General features: G+C 44.2%; 1 protein-coding gene across 1 annotated transcript in view; it reads left to right on the forward strand.

Moving 5' to 3' along the window:
* NFATC2 (nuclear factor of activated T cells 2) overlaps window positions 1-23566 on the forward strand; it is a gene marked incomplete at both ends in the record, with an annotated part of 75388 nt that overhangs the window by 29269 nt on the left and 22553 nt on the right. The window contains 4 exons of the mRNA XM_079543226.1: window positions 3749-3889; window positions 18271-18326; window positions 19230-19356; window positions 20909-21604. Coding sequence (XP_079399352.1) covers window positions 3749-3889; window positions 18271-18326; window positions 19230-19356; window positions 20909-21604 — 1020 coding nt within the window. The remainder of the gene's footprint in view (window positions 1-3748; window positions 3890-18270; window positions 18327-19229; window positions 19357-20908; window positions 21605-23566) is intronic.

Below are 23566 nucleotides of genomic sequence, written 5' to 3' on the forward strand. Positions count from 1 at the left end.
TCTGTGCAGAGCTCGCAAGCCTTTTCCTCCCCAGAGGCAGATCACAGCAGTGTTTTCACTCTGCCTACCTTCCCGGATCCGGCCCTCGCTCATTGCTCATGGAGAAGAGAGATTGCCTAGACAGTTCCTCTCTGGAAGCTGTTAAGATACATTTAGCTTCAGTTAAGACTCCTCATAAAACGAGTCAGCATTTGGGCAAGACAAGGCAGCACCTGGAAAGCCTCCAAGGCAGTGGAAGGAAACACGATGCTCAGGCAGGGCTGGAGCTGCTCATCCAGGGGATACATGGAGGAGTCGTGCTGATGGGGAGATGGAGGGACTCACAGGCAGAGCTGAGATTTCCTAAGGGGCTCGTATGAGTGACACTTTCCTGGGGTGCATTTGGAGCCACAATAGATGCTTCCAGGTAGTCACTGTCTCAAAATATACCCTTTTCTTCCTAAAAACCCAAAAGCCTCTCTGCCAAAAAAGGACCAATTGTAGGTGCTTGTGGGCAGGTGAGGAAGGAAGAAAAACCTCCTTGCCTCGGCACTTTGCTTATGGTCAGCCCACAGGCTTGTGCATTCCATGTGCCGCATTCAGCCCACCAGCCTAGAGGTTTAGGTAGCCTTTACCCTTCTTCCGCCAGCTGGCACAGGAAGGGAGGCTAAGGGGACAGGTTGTGTGACATGGCAGCAGCGTGTGGGCCCTGTGTGCAGGGCAGCAGGCACAGGGACTGCATCCCTCCCAGCTGAGGCTGCCCAGAGGTGGTGCAGTGGCTGGGACGGCCGCTGCCTTTCTCTCTTGTGTCACTGTGTGCATTGTGTTTCTTGGCACTGTGCATCCATGACATCTTGATTTGCAGACAGTCAAATAAAATAGAAAAATAATGCCCCCTATTAATAGGTTGACACACTGCTTCAGGCCAAGTGTGAGTATTTCTATAGCATTTGCTTTGCTGCCTTATGTCAGTAACTGTTGCTATTGAAAGTAAACACCCCAACTGGTTAAATCAACAGTGTTTTGTTTATTCAAAGCTCATAAACTCCAGTAGCTGTAGGTCACTTTATGAAGTGTCAACCCCTGGGGGAAGAGAGGGAATAGTGTGAAATTATTGCATACAGTCCACCCATCATGAGCCATAGAGGAAGGGGATTTATTGGCAATTAATATTTCTTGCAGAGGAAAAAAAAGTAATCCTATTGAGGCAGTTCCATGCCGAACCTGGAGCCTCCCTTCCAGTGAAAATGGGGAAGGGGGCGAGATGTTCTTGCAGGCCTGGGTGAAAAATAAGATCTCGGAAAATTAAAACTGTTTTTTTGGAAAATGGTTTGCAAACCACCCAGAGAACAGTGCAGGCAGAACATGCTAGAGGAAGCCTGGTGCTCAGTAGGTACCTGAATTCCTCCACCTTTCCCTTTGGCATGGTATCTACACTGTGAAACTCAACTGGAAAATTTCTAAATGACATTGTTCTGCTGCACGTTTAAAGTAGGTGTGGGTTTTGTGCACCTATAAGCATACACCTATAAGTTATTAATTCTGGGTCTGGTTAAAAGCTCTTCTGGAGATGCCCATAGCCTGTAGCTGTGCCTGCGTGTAGCTTTGCCCCAGCCTGCTGCTGGCCAGTATGGGGCTGCGTCAGGAAACCCCAGGACTCCTCTGCACGCTGCAGACTTCAGGCAGTATTGCTCAGCTGCCCTGCTTGGCTGAGGATGGCATCAGGGTTCCCCAGTGTACCTGCTGCCTCCCCGGCTCCCTGGTAGGTCATCGCAGCGTACACAAACATTGTGCTGGATGGAAGTTGAACAGAGACTTGGTCTTCAGCAGCCATTTCCAACTTGCCTGGATCCAAATGTAATTAAGATGAGTCAGATGGTTATTTCCAGGCTAAAATTTGTTCTCCTTCAGCCTGAAAAAGCCTTGCAAGCCACTGATCGAAGGGATGGCAGGTTACAAAGCACTCTGTTAAGGCACTGAAGTCAGTAGGAGATGTAGATTAATCTGTAATTTTGAAAATTTGGGACACTCAGGAAGTGAACTCTGTGGATTGAATAGAAATAAACAGTGTTTGGGGCGAAGCATAGCTACATTTTCTCTTGAGTGTTATGGACACGATCTTGGTTGTTGCTGTTAACTCGTAAGTCTTTGAGGTTTCAAACCTTTGTGATAAATCCAATTATGAACTCATCAAAAGTGTGAGGATTTAGGGCTTGGAATTAATCATGCAGCCATGTGAAAGAAATTAGCAGCTTCTGTGAAAGTAATCTGAATATATAGTCTTAATTGGCAGCATCTTAGCCCAGCTGTTGTAATATATTTGAAGGGAACAGTGAGTCATAAGGTTGTTTTAAATAGATTTAAAAAAATGCCTTTTGAACGGCATAAGAAACTTACAGATATTGACTTATTAGTATTTCTAACAAGAGCAAAAGTTGTCAGACTGCAGAAGAGCTTCCACTGAGCTTGTCCTTACTAGAAAACTTGCCCTCCTCTCCCCTGCATGTCTGTCCGCATGGTTTAATGCTTGTGTTTTCCCCCCAAATATACCAACTTTGTTTTGCTGCAGTGAGAGAATTTGGGCAGCTCTCTATGCAGCCAAGAGCTTCAGATTTTCGGTTCTTGTAAGGTTGCAGAGCAGTGAATGATGAAAAGGATGCCTGCACCACAGCTCTGCCCATGTGAGAGTGGAAGCCCAACATGAGTGTGTAGGATAACATTTCATTATTTTTGGCCAAGCACTGATTGGTGTCCAGTGAAGGCAAGACACAAGTGCTCAGGGCCTCTTGGGAGCTTGCTTTTTGTTACAGAAAGTTAAAATCCAGCCAAGGCAGCTGCTAAATAGATGAGCGGCATCCTCTGGAGGCCTTTCCAGTTGGGGTGGATGAATCTGGAGGAGTTTGAGTGCGGGTCACGAACTCGCAGCTCACCAGCCCCAAACTGCTGCCCACCTGGTCTGCTCACAGGGAAGCTCCTGATGTTTTCCAGCTGTCTGTGTTGCAGGGAATGATTCTCGTGTTGCTTTCTTCGGCTTCTGCTGAGTGAGCAGTGGGTTAAGGTGGGCTCACAGGGAAGGTGAGCAGGACCCTCTGCCGCTTTCCTGACCCCGCACATGGCTGTTTTGATGGGAGGAACGGAACGCAGGAGGAGAGGTGGTGCTTTCTGGGTTTTCTGAGTGGGGATAGAGAGAATTGCAAAAAACTGGGGCTGCTGTGCCCCCACGGCTCTGTGATTGCCCCCAGCTGTGTGTGGGCTCTCAGTGCCCATGGAGACAGTGCTGCTGTGGCAGCCGCACGGAGCTGGGCTGGCATTGGGCATGGTCTGTGGGAGGCAGTGGGTGTTTGTAGAAAAGGTTTATTTTTATTTTTTTTTTCTGAAGGAATTTGGTATTATTCAGTGGAATCCTCTCTGCAGGTGGAATTTTTGGGCTCCAGTGCTGTAGTGTGCCTGCACTTGAAAATTTGGCCATTTATTTGGAAACAGACATGGGCAAGTTCCAGCTCATTCATCCAAGCTGTCCTTTTTCAAGGACAAGGAGTAAGGCCAGCACAGCTGAATGCTGCAGCCAGCTCCTGAATGTTTCCAAATAAAATGCCTTGAGTAAGTTTATTTTTCCCTCTCAAACCTAAATTTAGCACCCTGGAGAAGCTGCTTTGGCAGTCAGCGGATGGTAACGATGACAAGATCAATCTGTGGATAGTTCTGGGCAGATTTGGAAAGTGCTGGTAAAACAGAGTTGATTTCATTCATGTCTGTATTTTGTCCGCAGCCCAAAGGTCTGCTCATGAACTTCCGATGGTTGAAAGACAAGACATTGATAGTTGCCTCGTGTATGGAGGGCAACAGATGATCCTGACAGGACAGAATTTCACAGCGGAGTCCAAGGTGGTGTTCACAGAGAAAACTTCAGGTAAGGCAGTTTTTTCCTCGCTTTCCCTAATGAAACAAGGCAAATCTGCAGTACTGTTGTGTCTCGTGGTGTTGTCCTATGGTTTGTGCTCAGCCCTACTCCAGTGAGTAATCCCCTTCAGGTTGCGCTAAGTAAAACCAAATCTCTTGACTTGAGTTAACCATGTGAGTGAAATTAGCCCTGGGAGCAAACATCTGCATCGTTGGCCTTGCAGGCGCTGTTGGAAAGTAAATCAAAGCCACGTCGTGGGGAAGGCTCACAACAATACAGACACTGGGAATCAGTGGAAAAAGGATGCATTATCAAAGAAATGAGATGACCGCTACGTGCTCCTTGTGCTTATTCAATCTCGTGTTTAGTGAACAATACTGCAGAAGTAATAATTGAGATGAGCATTTCTTATTGCAGTCAGAGGTTGGGATTTCTGCCCTTAGAAGTCTGTGGGGGGAAAATGTGCATGATGTGTATTTCGGTATCAAAGCAAAATACTTTTATTCATCTTCTATATTTTTTCAGATATTTTTACATTTTTTTCAGATCTTTTCAGATCTTTTTACATTGATTGCTTCCACATCACTCCTTAGAAAGAACCCTTTTAAGCGTAAGCAAAAACATGTTTCCCCAGCGTGAAGGGAAACAGTGCCTCCATGGGCAAACGAAGTTCAAGACTGTTGAAATATGCTGAAATCAAATGGAAAATAATCCAAAATGCCACAAAACATAAAAATATATTGTGTTGACCAAGTATTGCTTCTGTGAGGGCCTTTCTCTTAGGTGTCAGTTATCTCCAGGCAGGCAGCTGCTGAGCTCTCTGAAGAATCTCTAACTTTACCACACACCCCTGAAACATAGTTGAAATTTGCACTGCTTCCGCTTGTGCAGGTTTAAGTCACCCCAGCATTACTGTTGTAAGCTGAGGCATTGGGTTAAATTACGCAGCCGTCTCAGCTGTGCACATCCGTGCTCCTGCCCTGCTGGGGGGGCTGGCACTGCATTCTGCACACAGACCTGTGCAGCAGGGCCCAATGCACCCTCAGGACAGGAACCCACAAAAGCCTGTTTTGCTCAGGCTGGAGCAAAACAAATCAGTTCAAAGAGAAAAGTTACCTGTTACAGCACTATACTATTTTTTTTTTCCAGCAGAGCTGCGTGTTTTAAATCATGTCTTTGCCAAAGTTTTCAGGTGATGTTGCTAGCTCTTGGGCAGCCGTGAAGGGAGAATGACTGCAGATTTTAAATTCTCTCTCTTCTCCTTTCATCTTTGCTATTTATTTGCTTGACTTACATAGAGTCAGTACAAGATGATCCCAAGCCCTGGTTGGTGTTGGATGAATGTAAATAATAATGAGTGGTTACAGGGAGTTATTTAATTGCCTAGCATCACCTCTGCTGCTTTTGCTGAGTTCCTGTTACTGTGTTTTCCTAATGGCATGCCATAATAGACATCACTTGATTTCTGACTCAAATACCTTACCCCAGAACGTATACTTAGTGAGCTCTGACAGTTCAGGTGGGCAGCAGAAATCCAGCATTCTGCTGTAGTAACATGTTTTCTGGGAGTGGAAATTGTTTCTTTTCTATCATGCATTGGCAGGCATTTCATCTCCCTTCACTAAGCAGTATTTGTATCTTACTGGATTTTCTAAGGCTGTTTTACAAAGTGACATTTGTTCATTTGTAGATGGTCTGGACTTGTTTAATTTAGGCTTGATTTCTGCATTCTGAATAATGTGCTCTGCGAGGATTGTAACAACGGCCAGGGAACAGAAAAGCACTTAGCAGTATGAAGGGCCAGAGTCTGCCATCCTTTACTCCTGTTGGTTTCAGTGAGACAAAGGAATTAGCAGTACTAAAAAGCAGTAGTTTGTTTTATGTCAACTTTGCAGTCTCTGTGCTGCTAAGAAAACACTGTTCATATGTTTCCTGTCAGTGAACTATGGCAGAGAAGGCATAAGCACTGTATCGAGTGACTGGCAAGGAGGGATTTAAGAAATTTCATTGCATGTCTGTGATTTATTGGGAAATGCTTTTGGCAAAAAATAAGAATCAAACCAAGCATTAATGTATATGGGCATCCACTGGTGAAAGTGGGGGGACAAAAAGTATGCTAGGGGTCTATTTCTTCTCACAGCATCTGCAAGGCATGCTGTTTCTCAGTAAGGGTCAATAGGGCTCTGAGCTGTGAGGGCTCCGAAGAGCCTGTGCAGTCAGTGCAGTTTTCTTGGCACTCTTGGTTTCCTTTTGAGCCCATGTTTTAATTCCTTCCCTCTATGCTGCCACTGTTCCGTCCGTGTCAGCGAATCATGAAGGTGCATGGGAACATGCTTGGCAGCCCGCGATGGTACCTGTCCCAAGAATGCTGTGCAGTAACTAAAGGAGATGATACACTAAAAAGGAGGTAGCTCTTAATGCCATTTCGAGGAAACATCTGAAGTGCCCAGCCCTTATTTCCGTATGAGAGTAGAGAAGACTCTGTCTGGAATAGATGTTAGAAAGTAAGAAGGACAACAACATTTTCCACACTAAATCTAAAGCTTTTCTTCGCTACTGGGGAAACTGCACTTTTTTTTTTTTTTTTCTTTTTTTACCTCCTGGTAGTGGAGAGCCATGACTTAGCCCAGCAGCAGCGCTCAGTCTGGAGCAGAGATTTGCATGCTGGCATTCCACATCCTGCACTGCTCCCCCGCTACCTCTGCAGCCAACCCCGAGCTGCTAGACTTTGGAGAAATGATTGGCAGAGGGGATGTTTGGAGTCTGGGAAGCGTAAATTTAAACCTTTTGTCTGGATCAGAAGTGTGTACACAGTTTGGTGGTCTGTAGTGTGTCTGAGGGACTGCGCTCTGCTGCAAGCTTGGTAGTAATTCTTTCTGTGTCCATGCACTGCTTTATAATTCGGCAATAACTCTCTCAGATATGCCCTGAAGTGCTTCTAGTGTGAAGGTTTCTTTCTTTAATAGATACCCGTTAAGATGAAGAAGGTTCAGAAAATGAGCTGGATATACAAATCATTCAGGGGCTGATGTAACTTCAGCTGAATGCAGTAGATGGAGAATAAAGCCTTTCTGTGGAGCTTGTACAGATTAACGAGTGTCCCAGCCAGTCTGAAAGTTAGGATCTTACTCACCTGTGACTTTCAGCTTCTCCCTTTATGAACTGTGGACTATTCAAATTATTGTTACAGTTCCGTGCCTGGTTGTTATTGTGTTAGGCTGCATGAACACAGTAAAAAAGGCCAGTTCTGCAGCAGAGTTTCTCAATTAGAAATGTTGCTGGGTGGAAGGAGGAGGTGGATACTGCACTCACCCCGGAGAGCTTGCTTGCTGCAGCGTCTGTCTGCACAGCACTGTGCAGGGAGCTCTGATAAGCTGCTCAGCAGCAAAGTAAACCACAATAAACATGAAGGTGGGTGGATTGCTTGCTGCTCGCGTGACCCTGCCTGTCGCGTCCTCTCCCAACTCACGATGCTGCCCTTGAAGAGTAAGAACAGGGGCTTTTGTGAAGGCAGGAACATGCAGCAGCTCTCAGGGGAAGCACAGTTTTCTCTGAGTTTCATTTAACAGCCACAAGCCTTCTCTGTGCCAGCAAGCGCTATTTGATTTCCCACCTTTGCCACTAGTTTTAGCTCTACCAGTAACAGCAAGGGTGAGAACAGCAGTGTGGACAAGTATCTAATGGCTTTTGGCATGCTGTACTCTGCTGATGTTCTTGGTTTGGCTTGTTTGTCTGGATTTAAGATTAGAGTAGCAAATCCCTTTTTTCCCCCAAAACTTTTGTGCAAGTACATCTGTGCAGGGAGGTGTTCTGCTGCTCAGGGTTTCACAGACATTCCACCACCTGGCTCTACCCAGGGCCTGGGCTATGGAGGTGTCTGCAGGGAGCCAGGTGCCGCTGCTGAAGTTCTACAGACTGGAGTAACCTGCTCTAGGGGCTCACAGCTGTCAGTTAGGTTTTACTCTTCAGATGGATACTTAAAGCATTCTCCAATTTCCTCTGGATTTTGTAGGCAATTGTTCACTCATTGCTGTGACACAGAGAAGCTTGGCTCTGAGAACAATAATGAATAGTTTTTACATCTCTGTTACAGAGCACAATAGATGCCATTTTCTCCCTAGAAATACCTGGAAAATAAAGAATACTCCTAAAATTACGTTGCGATTTCATTATGAAATTAGCTGCCTTTTTGTATGCTAACTACAAACTAGTGCAATTAACTCGCCACCAAGAAGTCTGTAAAGGATTCATTCTAGGCTTGCCACAGGAAATGGCAGCAGGAAACAAACTGAAGAGGCTGGAGCTCAGTGCTTTGTGTGTGATAGAGGGGATGAAGTGCTTGTGTTTGAACTGCTGATGCCTAAATATAATTCATTTTCTTAATGCTAAGGTTTACCAACATGCAAGCATTATAGTTCTAAGCTCTTTTTAAGGTTGTGTCTTCCTGCTGAGCACTTGTAATGTCTAGCTGCTGCATGGCAGGGAAGCTCATGCATTAGAAAGAGCCAGTCAGCACACACAAAAGCAGAGCTGGGTTCAAGATCTGAACTCAGAGAAACCTAACTGAGCCTATCTATCTGAATAAAAATAGGTCAGGGGAAGTTACTGGGTGGGATTATCCAGATAGAAATTTTTGAAGCATGTGTATTTTTTCAATTGTGATCTGGAAGAGAGAGCTGGGAAAGCAATCCTGTGGCTATCGAGGGCTTTGAATATGCTAAAGCTCAGGGGTGTTGTAGTTTGGTTATGGCTCACATCTTACAATGCAGTTTAAAAAAACCACACAACAGTTTGGGAATACCCCCTTGTATTTGTTTTAATTATCATGTAATAATTTGCAAGTCAGATGCTGTTGGTTGCGTTGTTTACTCCCATTTGTATACTGGTTACTGCTGCTCTGCTGTGAGTGATAGAGAAGTTCCGTGTTTCTCCAGGAGAAAAGTGCAAATGGACTGGCTTTCCCGTGCCAAACTCTTATGGTGGCCACATGGACATCATGAATCATTGCTAGGACAATGTGGGTGGTGGAGGAACAACCCAAACAGAAAGCGTTCATCTTTGGAGGAGATCCACCACAAATCTTCCAGTTCAGCGGCGCAGTGCAGGGGGAGGAGGTGGTGCTCTCTGCGCCCTTTGAACTGATGCAGCTGTCAGGTCTCTGAAGCATGGACATTCAAAGTCCATTTAACAAAAATAAATCTTTCCAGCCTCCAGATTCAAGCAATAGAGTTCTAGGATTTTGTTGTTGTTGGTTTGTTTTCCCTTGAGTTCTTCTACGTGTCTGTCTCAGTAATTTAGTTTTTCTAAGGGGGTTTCTTAGGATGATGTTATCTGGAGCGGATGAATCTGAGCGTACCTGAACATCTGCTGCTTTCAGGAGAGCTGACTGCAGGGCAGGATCAGGACTGCTATGTTCAGTGTGCATGCCAGTCTGCGCTGGGAGTCAGTGACAGCAGTGAGTTGAATCTTTCTTCTGTGCAGTGCCTGTACTGCTGTGTGTGAATGGAGGCACTGAGCTCTGCAGCCCAGGTACAAGCCAGGGAGCTTGTGCTAGCACTCGGAACAGCAGGAGTGGAAAGTCCCATCAGCTTTCTTCTTTCCTCTCTCTCTTCTGTCCTGTACCTCCTCTAGCTCCATCCTTTACCCCCTCTGTCATATCTGACAGCTTTACTAAAACATTTAGAACACAGTTTGCAGTTTGTTGTGTTACCACCATGCCCATACACCTCAGTAGCACACGCCTTCATGTGCAGCTCCAGGTGAGCATCTGGCCTGCAGCGTGTGCCTGTCCTAAGGCTGGCACTTTGTGCTTCTCGTGCACATTTATGTGTTGCTGTCCATTGGAGGTGGCTGTGGGAGATAGGCTCTCATTGCACATCCAGCTATACTAACTGCAATGGGTTGTGTACTCAGAAGCAGCCGTGTTCCTGTTTTATCTCAGTCTCCTACATTTGCATCCCTTGCAATGACTTGCCTATCACTAGAATAACAATGACAGTAACTGTTCTAATGACATCTGTACGACTTGTGCTCTCTCTCCAGTTTCCAGCTCTTCAGTACATCTCTTCCTGTAGACATGTACTTTATTTTAATTCTGAGCAAATCACTGCGTTTCTTCGCAACAGACTACTTTCAATTTTAAAAGCAAACAAACAGGATCTGTAGGGATTTTGCTTTCAAACTCAGTTTTCAGCATTGCTATTGTATTGCGAGGGAGCAGATTCTGAGATTTCCACTTGCTAGAAAAGTTCTCGTTTATAAAGCACAATAAGTTAGACCCAATGATGCTATCAATCTTCCTGCACCACTCCCTGCAAAAGTTAAAAGGAAATCACAGCTCCCTAGAAAGGTTTTACATTTACAACTTACTGATGGAAAGAGTGATTATTTGTTACATATATATTTAGTTAAAATACACAAAAGAATACAAATATAAGAAATTAAGAATTTATAGCTTCTTATATTCCACCCTTCTGGTATTCAGCTGTAGCAAGTGATCAGGGGTCTTGCTTATGAAAAGCAGCCAAAATGTCCAGTGAGATGGGGTAAATCCTTTGCTAATGGTGAGACTTCAAGAAGTGGTTTTGGAGCAGTGATCTCTCAGCTGTGTGCTGCCAGGCCCCAAAGGGAGCAGTAGGGCAGCCTGAAGAAGGGTTGTTTGAGCTGCAGCCCCTTTGGAGGCTGAGTCTGGAGTCAGTGTTGCCTCACATGTGTGAATCCCAAGGCATGTACTGGCTGACACTATTGCAAGTGCTCCCCTATGCAGGAAGTGCCTTTTGCAGCCCATACTTGTTGTAGTTGTGTAAGTTGATGTTTATCTGCTCACAGTCACAACTTGAAATGTGAGACAGTCTTCTGGACAGCACAGTTTGCTGTAGAAAACTGTGATGGGAGGGCATTATGACACAAAGTGTGAACAGAAGTTGGCTTGTGTGTTGATAACAGTGAGGAGCTGGGGCTGAAGATTGGCATCTTTTGTGGGAGATGTGAAAGGAAATCATAAGATCATCTAGAGCAATGTTCCCCTTTTCTGTTGTGACAAGCCTGAAACGCCTCCCCATGCCCCAGACAAGGGACTGGATGGCAGTCATCTGTCTGACGATTTTGTCAGTGATCACAAAATGTCTTTTTGATCATTGACGACTTCCAACAATTTTCTCTTTGAACTTCATGATGCAAAATTATTGATGCAGCTTACTCAGCAAATCAAAGAGAAACCCAAAACATTTTGGAACTTTCATTTTTTTTCCCCATGTGCATTGAACAGAGATGTTTTGTATCTCGGTTCAGCAAACAACATTAAAGCTATCGTGCAAACTGGAAGCTTCAGCTCTCTCACTGGGTTTCTAAACCAGGGAACTGAAATAGAAGGTTTAAGCAGTAGAGAACTGAGAGGAGCAGAACCTATCTTTAGCACCTGGTCACAACTCAGTCACACACACTGCTGACTGTCCATCACAGTGTAGGTTTGTAATCTTAATCTGAGGCAAAATGGTGAAAACAAACCAACAAACTACTGTTTATTTTGTTATGGAAAAGGCTAAGGAAGAAAGCACAAATCTTTGGGGATATTTATGGAGTTAGCAAAACTAAGAGTGGTACTGTAGTTTGAAATAATTCCATTTGTTCACAATATGTGAAGTTCTGCAGCTAGTATATGAAACAAATTTGCTCTCTTGCTCCTTTCCTGATAGTGTAGGAAGCACGCAAGCACTACTAGCACTTTTTCTGCTCTGCTCAATTTGTGGCTGGACTTTAGCATTAAAAGCTGCATTCACATATCCAACTGCAGAGCGATGAATGGGATGACACAGGGTGAACATTACTGCTCTCTGTGTCAGGAGGCCCATCTGATTTTTATGTTAGCTGAAAGTGATCATCTTACAGATTAATCTCCTCTTCTTACTATGCCTTGCAGCGCACTGTATTGACTGCTTGGTAGTTGTTGCTGCAAAAGAAAGTCAGAACTAGGAAGGGTTGGGGGGAGATTGTTTTCTCTGAGTTTCTTTTCTGTTTGTTCTTTCTGAGCAAAAGAGAAAGACATCCAGCAGGTATCATCAGTTGTGAATGCTGCAGAGTAACAAGTGTTAATCGGACAGATTTGAGTTTGTCCTTTTTTGTTTAGCAGATTGGGGTGTCTCAGGGTAGACAGGACATCTGCTGCTGCTTCTTGCAACCGTAGCTGCTGAAAGCCCAGCAAATCTTTCTGCGCACAGGTTCACCGCGTGGCCAAATGTTCTGCTGGAGCCAGGTGTGCTTGCAGTCCCTCGGGACGGCTGTTAGACATGAAGCTGGGGATCTCAGAAAAACACTGCAAAACAGGAAAAAATCTAAGGATCACACAGACAAAAATGCAAAAGAGTGTGTGGCTGCAGAAATGGAGTTGCCATAGCTGTCAGAGGCTCAGCGAGACAGGGTGGAATCCAGTGTTTTGGAAGGTTTCCCCGTATGACACAAGATTTTGGAATTTTACAGCTGGTAAATCCTTATTAACACAGGCAGCCCCTACTGGCCTGGATTCCCTGGCTCGCTGTTTGCTATGGGGGCGCCTGGTGGCAGCATGCCTGGTCCTCGTTATTCAGCTCTGAATCTTAATTGTTTAAAGAGAAAATTAAAAAATAATAATTCTGGGAATAAACAAATGGCAGAGAGACAAGCTCCCATCACCTGTTGACAGAAAATCGATCATATAAAAAGCTGGCACGGGGAGTGGAATTCCCTATTCTCCCACTTAGTCATCGCATCCTGGTGTGACTCATTTTATTACATGGAGGTTCCCAGTGGTTTTATTTTGAGAGGAGCTTTTGTTTAATAATTTATACACACACACACACACACACACACATACAAACACACATATAATCTTAAGAAAACAACTAATCTATTTTGATGAGTTGGCATGAGGGGTTGTTTGGGAGAGCTCTGGTATGACAGGCTGCCTCTGCTGCTTCTCTGCTCAACTACTGTCTGTATGGTTCTTTTTAGTGTGAATTGAATTCCTCAACAATAGCTGGGGAGAAATCTCCTCTAGACTCATTCTCACTGTGCAAAATGTCAGATGTGGGGCTGGGCTGGATGGCGGATGACTAATCCGTTGGCCTTTTACCTCCCAGACCTTGACTTGTATCTTTGGCCTTGGTGACTCAAACTCACGTCCTCAGTTAAATGAAGGCGCTGGCCACAGCTCCCTATAAACAGAGCTGCATTAACTGCAGTGGGCAGTCCTGCTTCAGAAAGAAAAAGAAATCAAGCTCAGTGAAGAAGTCAGTTGCTCTTCTTTTGCAAGTTGTGATTTCATTCATGCTGTGTTTGCTCTAAAGTTTTACAACTGTTCTGGAGTAAAAGGAGGCCACAACTGCTTAGGTCTGGGTGTTGAGCAAACCTGCTCTGACATGAACCAGAATAACTTCCCACCTAAAAGCAGAATTCATCCTCAAAAAGAGCAGGAGATTTGTGAGTGTTTTCCCCGGTCTGTAAGGTTTCTACATCCCAAAAATGTCTGTTTTGCTGGAAAACCCTTGTTACTTGCTTTGTTCTTGAGGTGGCTTTAAAAGCCTGGGCTGTTTCCAGAGTTGCCTGTTGTGTACTGATAAAACTTGACAGAGGTAATTGTTGGGTGTTTTTGGAAGAGTTTCCCAGAAACACATTGAACTAGGACAATTCGTTGCAAGCCCAAAGGGAACACTGCAGAAATGCGTGGTGAGGGCAGCTGCCTTGCTAGCTACCAGGCTCGATTTCTGCAGGGAACTCGCATGGTTTGCTGCCTGGGAAAAAGGTAACAGGTTGTTCATTAAGTAATTTGTGTAATGCTTGACTGAAAAGCAATGTACATTTTCAGGCATGAAATCACATGCAGGCACAGGATCCTGTACAGAATCGGCACAATAGTGCACTTAGTCTGCAGTTGGAGAGAGCTGCAAAGAAAATTTCCTGAACCTCTCAGTCCATCAGTCATGCTTGTTCAAATAAAGCAGTAAGTTTGTTTCTCTGCTAGTTACTGACCCCAAAGTCATGAGTAAAGGATCGTGAATAATGTGTAAAGGCTGTAACTGGTTCAGAAACCTTTAATTGGCTAGTTATAAAAAGCCTTATAAGGGGCTGCAGAGAATCACCCAAAATGTTCCTAATGCAGACTGACGTTTTGATTTTCCCAAAGTTTGAAGCAAGACTTTTGGTATGATCACAGTTTGAGCTAGATAGGGTAGAGTTACTTTCTTCCAACAACTCATTCATTCCCCCAAAGAGTGCTGACACAATCAGATCTCTCATCAGGGTTTAATGCTATGTCTCATAACCCTGAAGCAGCACAAAAATCTCTATTTCCTGAACATTTCCCTGACCTGTGGTGTTAAAGACTTGCCAACTAAGACAAACCATTAAATGAGCAGGGAACCACAACAGTAAAAATATTGCACGAGGCAGCCATGGCTGGTAAGACCTCAGGGTCTACATCCAAAAGTATTTTATCATCTTGAGTGGAACTACCACTCTGTTCAGAGCCACCCATTGAATTCCCCACTGGGGAGGTTGAATTTGAGATGCACCACACACGTGGAGCTGACACTGAGCTCTCACGGGGGCCGTGTTCGTACCGGGATGTCCTGCAGTGCTCTGCATGGTGTGTGTTGCTGCTGACGCAGCTCTGCACCTTGCCTCTTCAAAATGCTTCAGCAAAAATGATGCCGTCGCACTGTTGCGGTTTTTGCACTACAGCATATGCCAAAAGCTCATTGGAGTGTGCCTGTCCACAGGGGTCACAAGGAAACAAGATACTGATTACTTTGAAGTAAAATTCATGCATTCACAACCATGGAAGTGATGTGTGAGACAGATGGAGCCATATCATTGGAATTTAAGCATTAAGGTCAGCAAGTGAGCTGTGGAGTGCTTATCTTCAACAGGGCTGTGGTGCCTAAAGAACAGGGGTTGATGCTGCTGACAGGTCCTGTTTAGCTGCTGCAAGCTTTAATATATCCAAACAGGTGCACCCATCATCGTTAGAAAGATAACCTCAAATACAATTATTTCTTGTTTAATTGGGCTTTGTCTTGCTCTTATTCTCCCCAGACTTTGGACTCAGCCTAAACATCACTTGATTTTTATGGCTGGCTTCATTAGCTTTTAGTGCGATTTCAGTGGCTGGGTTACTGAATCAAATCAACTGTGATTGTGGTTACATGTGCTCCACAGGCCTCATGAGCATGGCAGATGACTTTCAGAATTATTTCTCTTTTACTTTTTGCATTTTGGACTGACGAATCCTTGTGATATCTACCTTCTATGCAAAATCAGTGATGTTGCATCTGCACAGACTGTTTAAATTTAACAGCATAGAAACAAAGATGAAAACACTGCCTGGAGGGAGAACAGTGTCAAGCATTCCCACTTGGCGAGCCTTGTCAGGACATCTTTGTATTGCATTGCTGAGACTATTCCTAGTGCAAGTCTCTACTGGGACTTTTATGTCATATCTTCTTGTTTCGTATCTTCCTGTTTCCCTTTACCGCCTCTTTTACTCAGAGGGCTATAAAAATTGCTCCTTTAGAGTTGTTTTGGCATCTGTGGTAAGGTTCCTTAGCACCTATTACGACGGTTTCTTTTCACCTCAAAGGGGAATCCCCCCATTAAGTATTTACTGCCTTGTCATCAGATGATGCATTTGGTATCTGCGGGATTAAACCCGCAGCCTCCCGCTTCCCCAAATGCGTTTACCATTGCAGCCATAGTAAAGCATTAGCTACGTTAATAGGGGCATAGATTTAACCTGCAACAGCCCAGAGCAGTGGCCAAAGCAAATGCTTGTTATTAACTATCAGAATACTTTCCATTCATTTGCACAGCGGTCCTCTGGGATGGCAGGGCTAACGGCAGCCAGACGAGAGCTTGCTGCTCCAATTACTCTGCTTGCTCTGGCCATCTCCTCCCCGCCACCCGTCACTAATCCGCATGCTAGCGTGGAGGAGACAACTGACTTGCTGGGGAGGGACTTGAAATGCTGAAAAGAGAAGAAGCCAGAAACATTTTGTGTTTCCTCCTTGCAACAAAGTGCTGTGGCAAGTGCTAGAGGGAGGTGTTTGGACTTTGCGTTGCAGCGGCGATGTGTGTGTATGCATGAGAGCAAGAAACGCAGCAAGCCAAGGGAAACACAGGGGGACCCAGCAAGGTCAAAGAGAAGAAGGGGCACATTGTGGACACCCAGGGAAACCCTCCTCCTTGTGAGTGTTTAGGGGCCAGAATGTAGCTGAGGTTTCCTGGATAGGGGGTGCTAGGGGAGGCATGGTCCTGCTGGGCTCGCAGGGCGTGCTGGGACCCTGGGGCTGAAGCAACGGGCAGCCACGGTGCAGAGCAGCAGCATGAGCCCTTCCCGAGGAGATGATACCCTGAGAGCTGGACACATCTGTTAGCTCAATGTCTGTGGAGGGGAGAACAAAGAGAAAGCAACAGAAGAAATGCAAAACGCATTTAAAAATACTCTTTCATTTCCCTTTTTGCCAGAAGCAGAAGTACTTAAATAACAGAGGACAAAAGCAGCTTTTGCAGCATTTCCAAGAATCAGGAAAAATAACAAGTCCTCTGAGAAGAAGTGTTTTTATGAGACTTTATGCTGTGCTACCAGGCCTGGGCATGCAGGAGGGGACCCTGCAATTCCTCCCTCTCTAATGCAGACGCCAGCTCCGTGGCTGCGGTATTTCAGAGCGTGATATTTTGTATATGCCACCGCTACTCATTTTAAAATGAAACTTTCAGAAGGATAAGAGGCTCTTTTTTTGAAGGTACTAAGCTTGTTCCTTTGTCAGAGGAGATTTATTTCTTATTATCATGTGCCGAAGCTTTATTTTGCACGTGTAAGAAATAAGTATATAAAAAATAAGTATATAAGTAAGAAGGCATGTATAACAGAAGTCAAGTATCTTGCATAGCATCTGGTCTTGTTCAACATCATCAGTGACCAGGATGAGGGGACAGAATGCACCCTCTGCAAGTTTGCAGATGATACAAAGCTGGAAGAAGTGGCTGACACACCAGAAGGCTGTGCTACCATTCAATGAAACCTGGACAAACTGTAGAGCTGGGCAGAGCTCAGTAAGGGCAAGTGTAGGGATCCTACACCTGCATTCATGCAGGTTAGGGCTGTCCTGCTGGAGAGGAGCTCTTCAGAGGAGGCCCTGCACACCAGGCTGACCATGAGCCAGCAGTGCGATCTTGTGGCTGGGAAGGCGAATGGTTCCAATGGGGTGCATTGCACAGAGTGTGGCCAGCAGGGTGAGGGAGATCATCCTCCCCCTCTACTCTGCCCTGGTGAGGGCACACCTGGAGTACTGTGTCCAGTTCTGGACTCTCCACTTTGAGAAAGATGGGGACCTTCTAGGGAGATTCCAGCGGAGGGCTGCAAGGATGTTTAGGAACCTGGAGTGTCTCTGTTACAAGGAAAGATTGAGAGAACTGTTCATCCTGGAAGAGACTGAGAAGGGATCTTACCAATGCTAATAAATATCTACAGGGTGGGAGCCCATTGAATGGGGCCAATCTCCTTTCAAGCAGTGCCCAGCAGCAGAACAAGGGTAGGTGGGCACAAACTGAAACATAGGAAGTTCCATCTGAACATAAGATGTTTACTGTGAGGGTGACGGAGCTCTGGAACAGCTGTCCTAAGAGATTCTGGAGCCTCCTGTGGAGATACTCAAAACCCATCTGGATAACTTCCTGTGCAATCTACCAGGGGCAACATGCTTTAACAGGGAGGTTGGACTCAATAATCTTCAGAGGTCCCTTCCAACTTCTGAGATTCTGCGATTCGATGGCTGACTTCCCAGTTACATCAAGAATCTGTCCCTGATGGACTAATCCTAGAAAAAAACCTATGCTCAGAGCATCTGCCAGCTTCACAGTACAGCATCTTTAGAAGTCAGCCTGAAGTCACTCCGTTTTGCATGCTACAGTCTCTGTGCACCAGAGCTGAATTTTTGCTTAGGCTTTCCTTCACCTCCTCACCCACGCTGTCCCTATTGCACTGGTGGGGAACTGTGTGGTTTAAGCTTAAAGTTTGCTGCGCCCCTGACCCAGTGTGACCATTAAGGAGGTATCTGACCTTCTGGTGCCCTCCCTCAGTCAAGCTGGCTGAAATCAAGTCTGCTAAAAAGCAGATGTTGCACTTGTGTGGAATATTTCATTCCTCAGTTTGCTTAATTTCTACATAAACATTTAATTTTAATACGTAAGTCTTTTCCTGGTGAGAGAAGTGTTCAATGATGTATTTAAATTAAATGCCGTGCCTTTTGGTTGAAATGAAGTCCATTTTGAGAGCTATGCCCTTAATTTGTTGCTTTTTTTCCCTAAGCTTTATGATTTAAAAAAGATACAGTTAGGTTAATACTGTAATGTTCTTCTAGATGGGCAGCAGATCTGGGAAATGGAGGCGACAGTGGATAAAGATAAGAGCCAGCCTGTAAGTATGCAAAACATTGGATGTCCTCTCCTTGTGCTTCTCAGACAGCAGCTTGTATTCAGGGGGTAGTTTCCAAAGAGCGTCTCAACAGAAAGAGCTGCTATCTGACTGCTGTGAGGCACAAATGTCAAATGCTTCAGTAGTAGATGTGCTGCAGAAAGAAACTATTCATTTAGCAGTAACCCACAGCAAATTGAATAACTGCTAGATTTTGTGTTCTTGCAGAAGACACCATTGTATCAGCCCAGTTTTGAAAGAGTCCTCTGCAGGATGCTGGCTGTCCTGACTTCCTTTTGCCTATGTGGAAGTCTTGGGTGCACTGTACTGTGCAGGACAGGATTTGCACTACAGTATTTAAAATTAACATTGGTCTTTCAAGGGAATGAGTCTCATTGTTCACTTTGCTACTGGGGCTGTACTGTAGTAGGTCAGCACATTTAGGAGCTAGCACTTGCATTGCCATGGGCCATGCCTGCCCTTGTGGAAGAGAATGGGGCACTCACTGTTAATTTCCATGGAATCAAGATCTGGCTGTAAGTAAGAAACCTATAGAATAACCAAGTTTATCCTAACACAAAGAGGGAAATCTACAATACTTATTTGTTTATCAAGCACCCATTCTGTGTCTTTTATTTGTAGCTGAGATCTCTGCCTGCAAATTGAGGATAACATCAAGTACCAGAGAGGATACAGTGCATACAAACCAATTTGCTAATACCAAAAGTCTTCCTGTTTTTCACCATCTGCTCTTTTTTCCTTTCTTCCTCACATAATGTTCTTTATTGGGATGAACTGGGAGGTTTCTCTTCCTCGATCCCTGGGCATGTAATGGGGGAGATGCACGCAACAATCTGCTGCTGGCCTCAGTTACTAATGCTGCTCCGTCCCCTTTCGCTGTTTCAGAGCATGCTCTTTGTAGAAATACCGGAGTACCGGAACAAGCACATTCGCACACCTGTGAAGGTGAATTTCTATGTCATCAATGGCAAAAGAAAAAGAAGCCAACCCCAGCATTTTACCTATCACCCAGGTAATTCTCAAGGGCAGTGCGAGTCGTTGCCTAGTTCTCATGAGCGAGATGTTATTTTCCACTATGTTGTTTCCCCATTATACGAGGATCTAAATTTTACTGAGTTCATTCAGCTAATTGCAAATAAGTGCTCAACAACTGTTTGGTTTAAAGGATGCGTGTGATTTCAGATTGAGAATTTCCCATAAACTTAAGGGGGCAGCCACGTAGGCCATGGACTGATTCTGCCTCATTCACTTGATGGGAGTTTGCCAACAGCTTCAGTGGGAGCAGACTCAGTTTGTGACATGATTTGACCCTGTGAAAACAATGAGCATTGCCTTCCCCAGTTGACGTGTACAACAGCAAGATAACATCGGATCTGGGAAAATTAAAAAGGGCTTGGTAAGGAGGAAGAAGAGTAATATATACTCTTCAGAATGGAGTTGTTGAGAAAAATATGAGTGCTTTTGTGATGTTTTAACTCTTGGGAATTGATGAGCAATCTCACAATAAACGCAACAGGATTACTAATGAGATTCCCATAATTTCTTAGCTTTGGCTGGGAGAAAAACGTTGTGAGAAAATCAGAGTATTGTGCTTGTGGAAACCAGAAAGCATAAAATAACAGTACCAGATTTTTTCAAGCTTCAAAATGACGTCTTAATTTGACTGGTTTCTAAGAACAAACAAACATTCATCCTGCTTTTATTTTAATCTGCTCCAACTTAACAGTTGTTGATTCTCTTCTTAGGTGTATGAATTGTGTAGGACATCACTGACACAAAGGTTTAATGCAGTGCTAAATTGTCCACCTATTGAATAATATTGAAAAGTACAATTTAAACACAACCTCTGAGACAGACTGCTTCAGAGTAGAAAGCTTACACTTCCCAAAGAAATAACACTGTTGCTTGACCATTATATGGTTTCCACTGTATGATATTTCTGTACTAAGCTTTGGGAAAGGTTTAAATTAAAAAAAAAAAAAAAAAAAAAGCCTTAGAAATGTCAGAATTTGTCTGTAGAAGACCAGAAGACCATCATTTACTCATACTAAGGCAACTTTTCCTAAGTGGTGGTCTTTGTACTGAGGATATCACTTGTAGCAAAAGGCCTGAAAGAGGGCCCTTCAGTAGTTCAGCACTGCCTTTGGTCACTGGCTAAATGTCTGGTAGAAAAGTGAAGCGCCGTATGTGTCACAGAATGACTGTTCATTCACTCTTCCTTTCAGATGCAAATATTACGTGGGACACCTATCTGTGGTGCTTCTTACTTTGCTTATGTTCCAGAATGGCTCTTAAGTGAATTAAAATATGGTATTTTTCAATTTTCAGAAATCTGTGGTTAAATGATTGATCAAAGACTTTCTGGAACATCTTAGTTCAAAATGCATTCAAGTGAGAGCCTCCCATCATTGCATATATATGTTTTGTTAAACTTAATGCCTGTGTGATATGAGCTTGCATGTGTAGATCTCGTAAATGGTTTAAATCTCTTTTTACTTCAAGGAAAACTTCTCTGTTTCTCATCAGCTTGTTACGAATAACATCCTTTGCATGCTTTATTGTAGTACCATCAATCAAAACAGAGCCCATTGATGACTATGATCCAGCCCTAATCTGCAATACAGTACACAGTGGTCTGGGAACAGTCACACAGCCGTACTATTCACAGCACACAATGGTCACCGAATCCCCTTCCTGTCTTGTGGCCACTATGGCTCCCTGCCAGCAGTTGCGCTCGGGCCTTTCTTCTCCTGATTCTCGATACCATCAGCAGAATCCAGCTGCAGTAGTATACCAAAGAAGCAAGAGCCTTAGCCCAAGCCAGCTGGGCTACCAGCAGTCCGGTTTGATGGCTACACCGGTCGCAATTTCAGATGCCCATAGGTCAGTGCTAGTGCATGCTGGTTCCCCAGGCCAAACTTCAGCAGTGCTCCACCACTCTCCAGGCAACCAGCAATCTTCTCCAGTGATTCACTACTCTCCAACCAACCAGCAGCTGAGGTGTGGAAGTCACCAGGAATTTCAGCACATTATGTGCTGTGAAAATTTTACGTCCAGTGTTGCAAGACCAAGCCAGCCCCAAGTCAGTCAAGCACAGAGATTAAGTCCGAGTTCATATCCTACCGTGATCCAGCAGCAGACAGCTTCAGGCCAGCGGGCAGCAAAAAATGGACAACCAGTCAGCGACCAGAAAGAAGTGTTACCAGCTGGAGTCACTATTAAGCAGGAGCAGAATTTGGACCAAGCGTACCTGGATGATGGTAAGCACCACTCTTCTCTTGTACGGTCCGATGGTTGGAGGGAGGGGTGAAGTCCATGGCTTGTAAATTCCACCTGTTCCTTGGCACAGCGATGACGAGGCCTCCTTCTGATGAGTGTGTGTATTTGCTGTTTGCTCATATAAGTATGCTTTTTGTCTTTTATCAATTGCATTTTTGGTAGATGGCAATGTGCTGTGGCTACTGTGCAGAAAGCAGCGTTCAGCAGAAACCCTCTGTCTTGCTTTGTGACATGGAGTGAGCTGTCAGGTTTCAAGCTGTTGCCATTTTGTTTCCGTTTGCCAAGCATTACTTTGGAAAATGGAGAAATTGAAACAAAATGCACTTTTAAATTATTTTTTATTATTCATATCAGGGCAAAGTCCACTCTGTAAAATGCTTTTGTACATTTTGTACCAAAAAAACCCCATTGAACAGTCTATCGAGGCCTGTAATGAATAGGGTTGTGCTGCAGGCAAAACTATTGCAGATGTTCTAGATGAACAGTAGGACATTGATAAGTAAAACAATGCTGTTTCTTTGTCATGAGCTTTGCAGATTTAGCCTTTAGGAATGAATATAAGTTAGAGTAAAGCCTTCTTTGAACATATCCTGCTTTTTCTTAGGTAGGCAGATAGTGGCAAACTGGTTGGTTGGTTCTTTTATTAAAATAGTAGGACTGTTCCTTGCAAGAGGAAATCAATGCAAAGTTAATACTAGCTGCTGGTTGCTGCAATCATGAAGGCCACTAGCGAAACTTACATTGATTTTACTGGAGCAGAGTGAGATTGTTTGATGTATTGCTGCTAATATAGAGTGTTCTTACAAAGTAAAGACTTGATTTTTGCATGTATTCACTGCTTTTATCCTTTCAGTCTGGGTAATTGCATGCATGATTTGAGATTTCTCCTTCAGTAGCCCCCTAGAGTTGTAAAATTGTGCACATGAAAGAATTTTTTCCCCAGGTTGAGGTACTGAGTGCTCTGTGGCTGTGCCATACACAGTTTTGCTGCTTTAGTGGACGAGGTAGAACGTGTATTGTTTACTCCGTTGGTCTCTGTTTGAAATAAATGTAATTGATACAGTTTTGGTGCTGTGACAGTAAAATCTGTAGAGGTTTTACCAATCTCCTTGTCTGAAAAGAAGTGTCAAGTTGGGCTGTAACAGTGAATATGATTTAGGAAATTTGCTAGGCCTGCATGAAAACAGCTAAGAAAATCCACTTCCCATTCAGAGAGTGGGGCATGATAGCAAAGCAAGATAATCTTTCTGATGATAAAAATGAATGCTGTGTTGTAAGGCACTTTTAATATGACTAGCTGAGGGGCTCTTATATGAGAAATACTTGGCATAAACCTTGTAGGAGAAACAGAAAGAAGGAAAGATGAAGTTAAAGCTAGCAAACGTTAGTCGAGCCCAGGTCCACTTAAATGAACTCCCAAAACAGACCACATTATTGCAGTGGATTTTGAATCAGGCCAGAAGCATGTAAATGCAGCATGGCTCACAAGGGATGCACTTGACCTCTGTTCTAAAAGGAGCCATTGGGCAGAACAGCAGCAAGTTAGAAATGAAATTCCAGGCTTCTGCCTGAGAGTTAGAGATTAATATATCAATTCATCAGCACAAATCAAGCAAGGTGATGTTGGTCACATCCAGCTCCTTACTGACTTCAGTGAGTTCACATCAGTTACAGAAGTGTGACTTGGAAAACTGTGATTTACTTCAGGACTTTGCAAAACATTTGATTCTGAAATGTTCAGGACTTGAATTGAAAAGCCACTTTGTTTTGCTGCTGGGGAAAAGTGACTCAGAACTTAACAAAAGCCATATTTTTCCTAGCTAGAAAGTTTATTTTTGTGCTTTATAGTATTAAAAGAAACCAAACCCAAAGGATTATGGAGGCTTTGCCCTCAAATCCCTTTTATCCAGAAAACTCTTCTGAGATAAAGTGAGCCGTTAGGT

The sequence above is a fragment of the Tetrao urogallus genome, assembly GCF_951394365.1.
Source record: "Tetrao urogallus genome assembly, chromosome: 16".
NCBI classification, from domain to species: Eukaryota; Metazoa; Chordata; class Aves; order Galliformes; family Phasianidae; genus Tetrao; species Tetrao urogallus.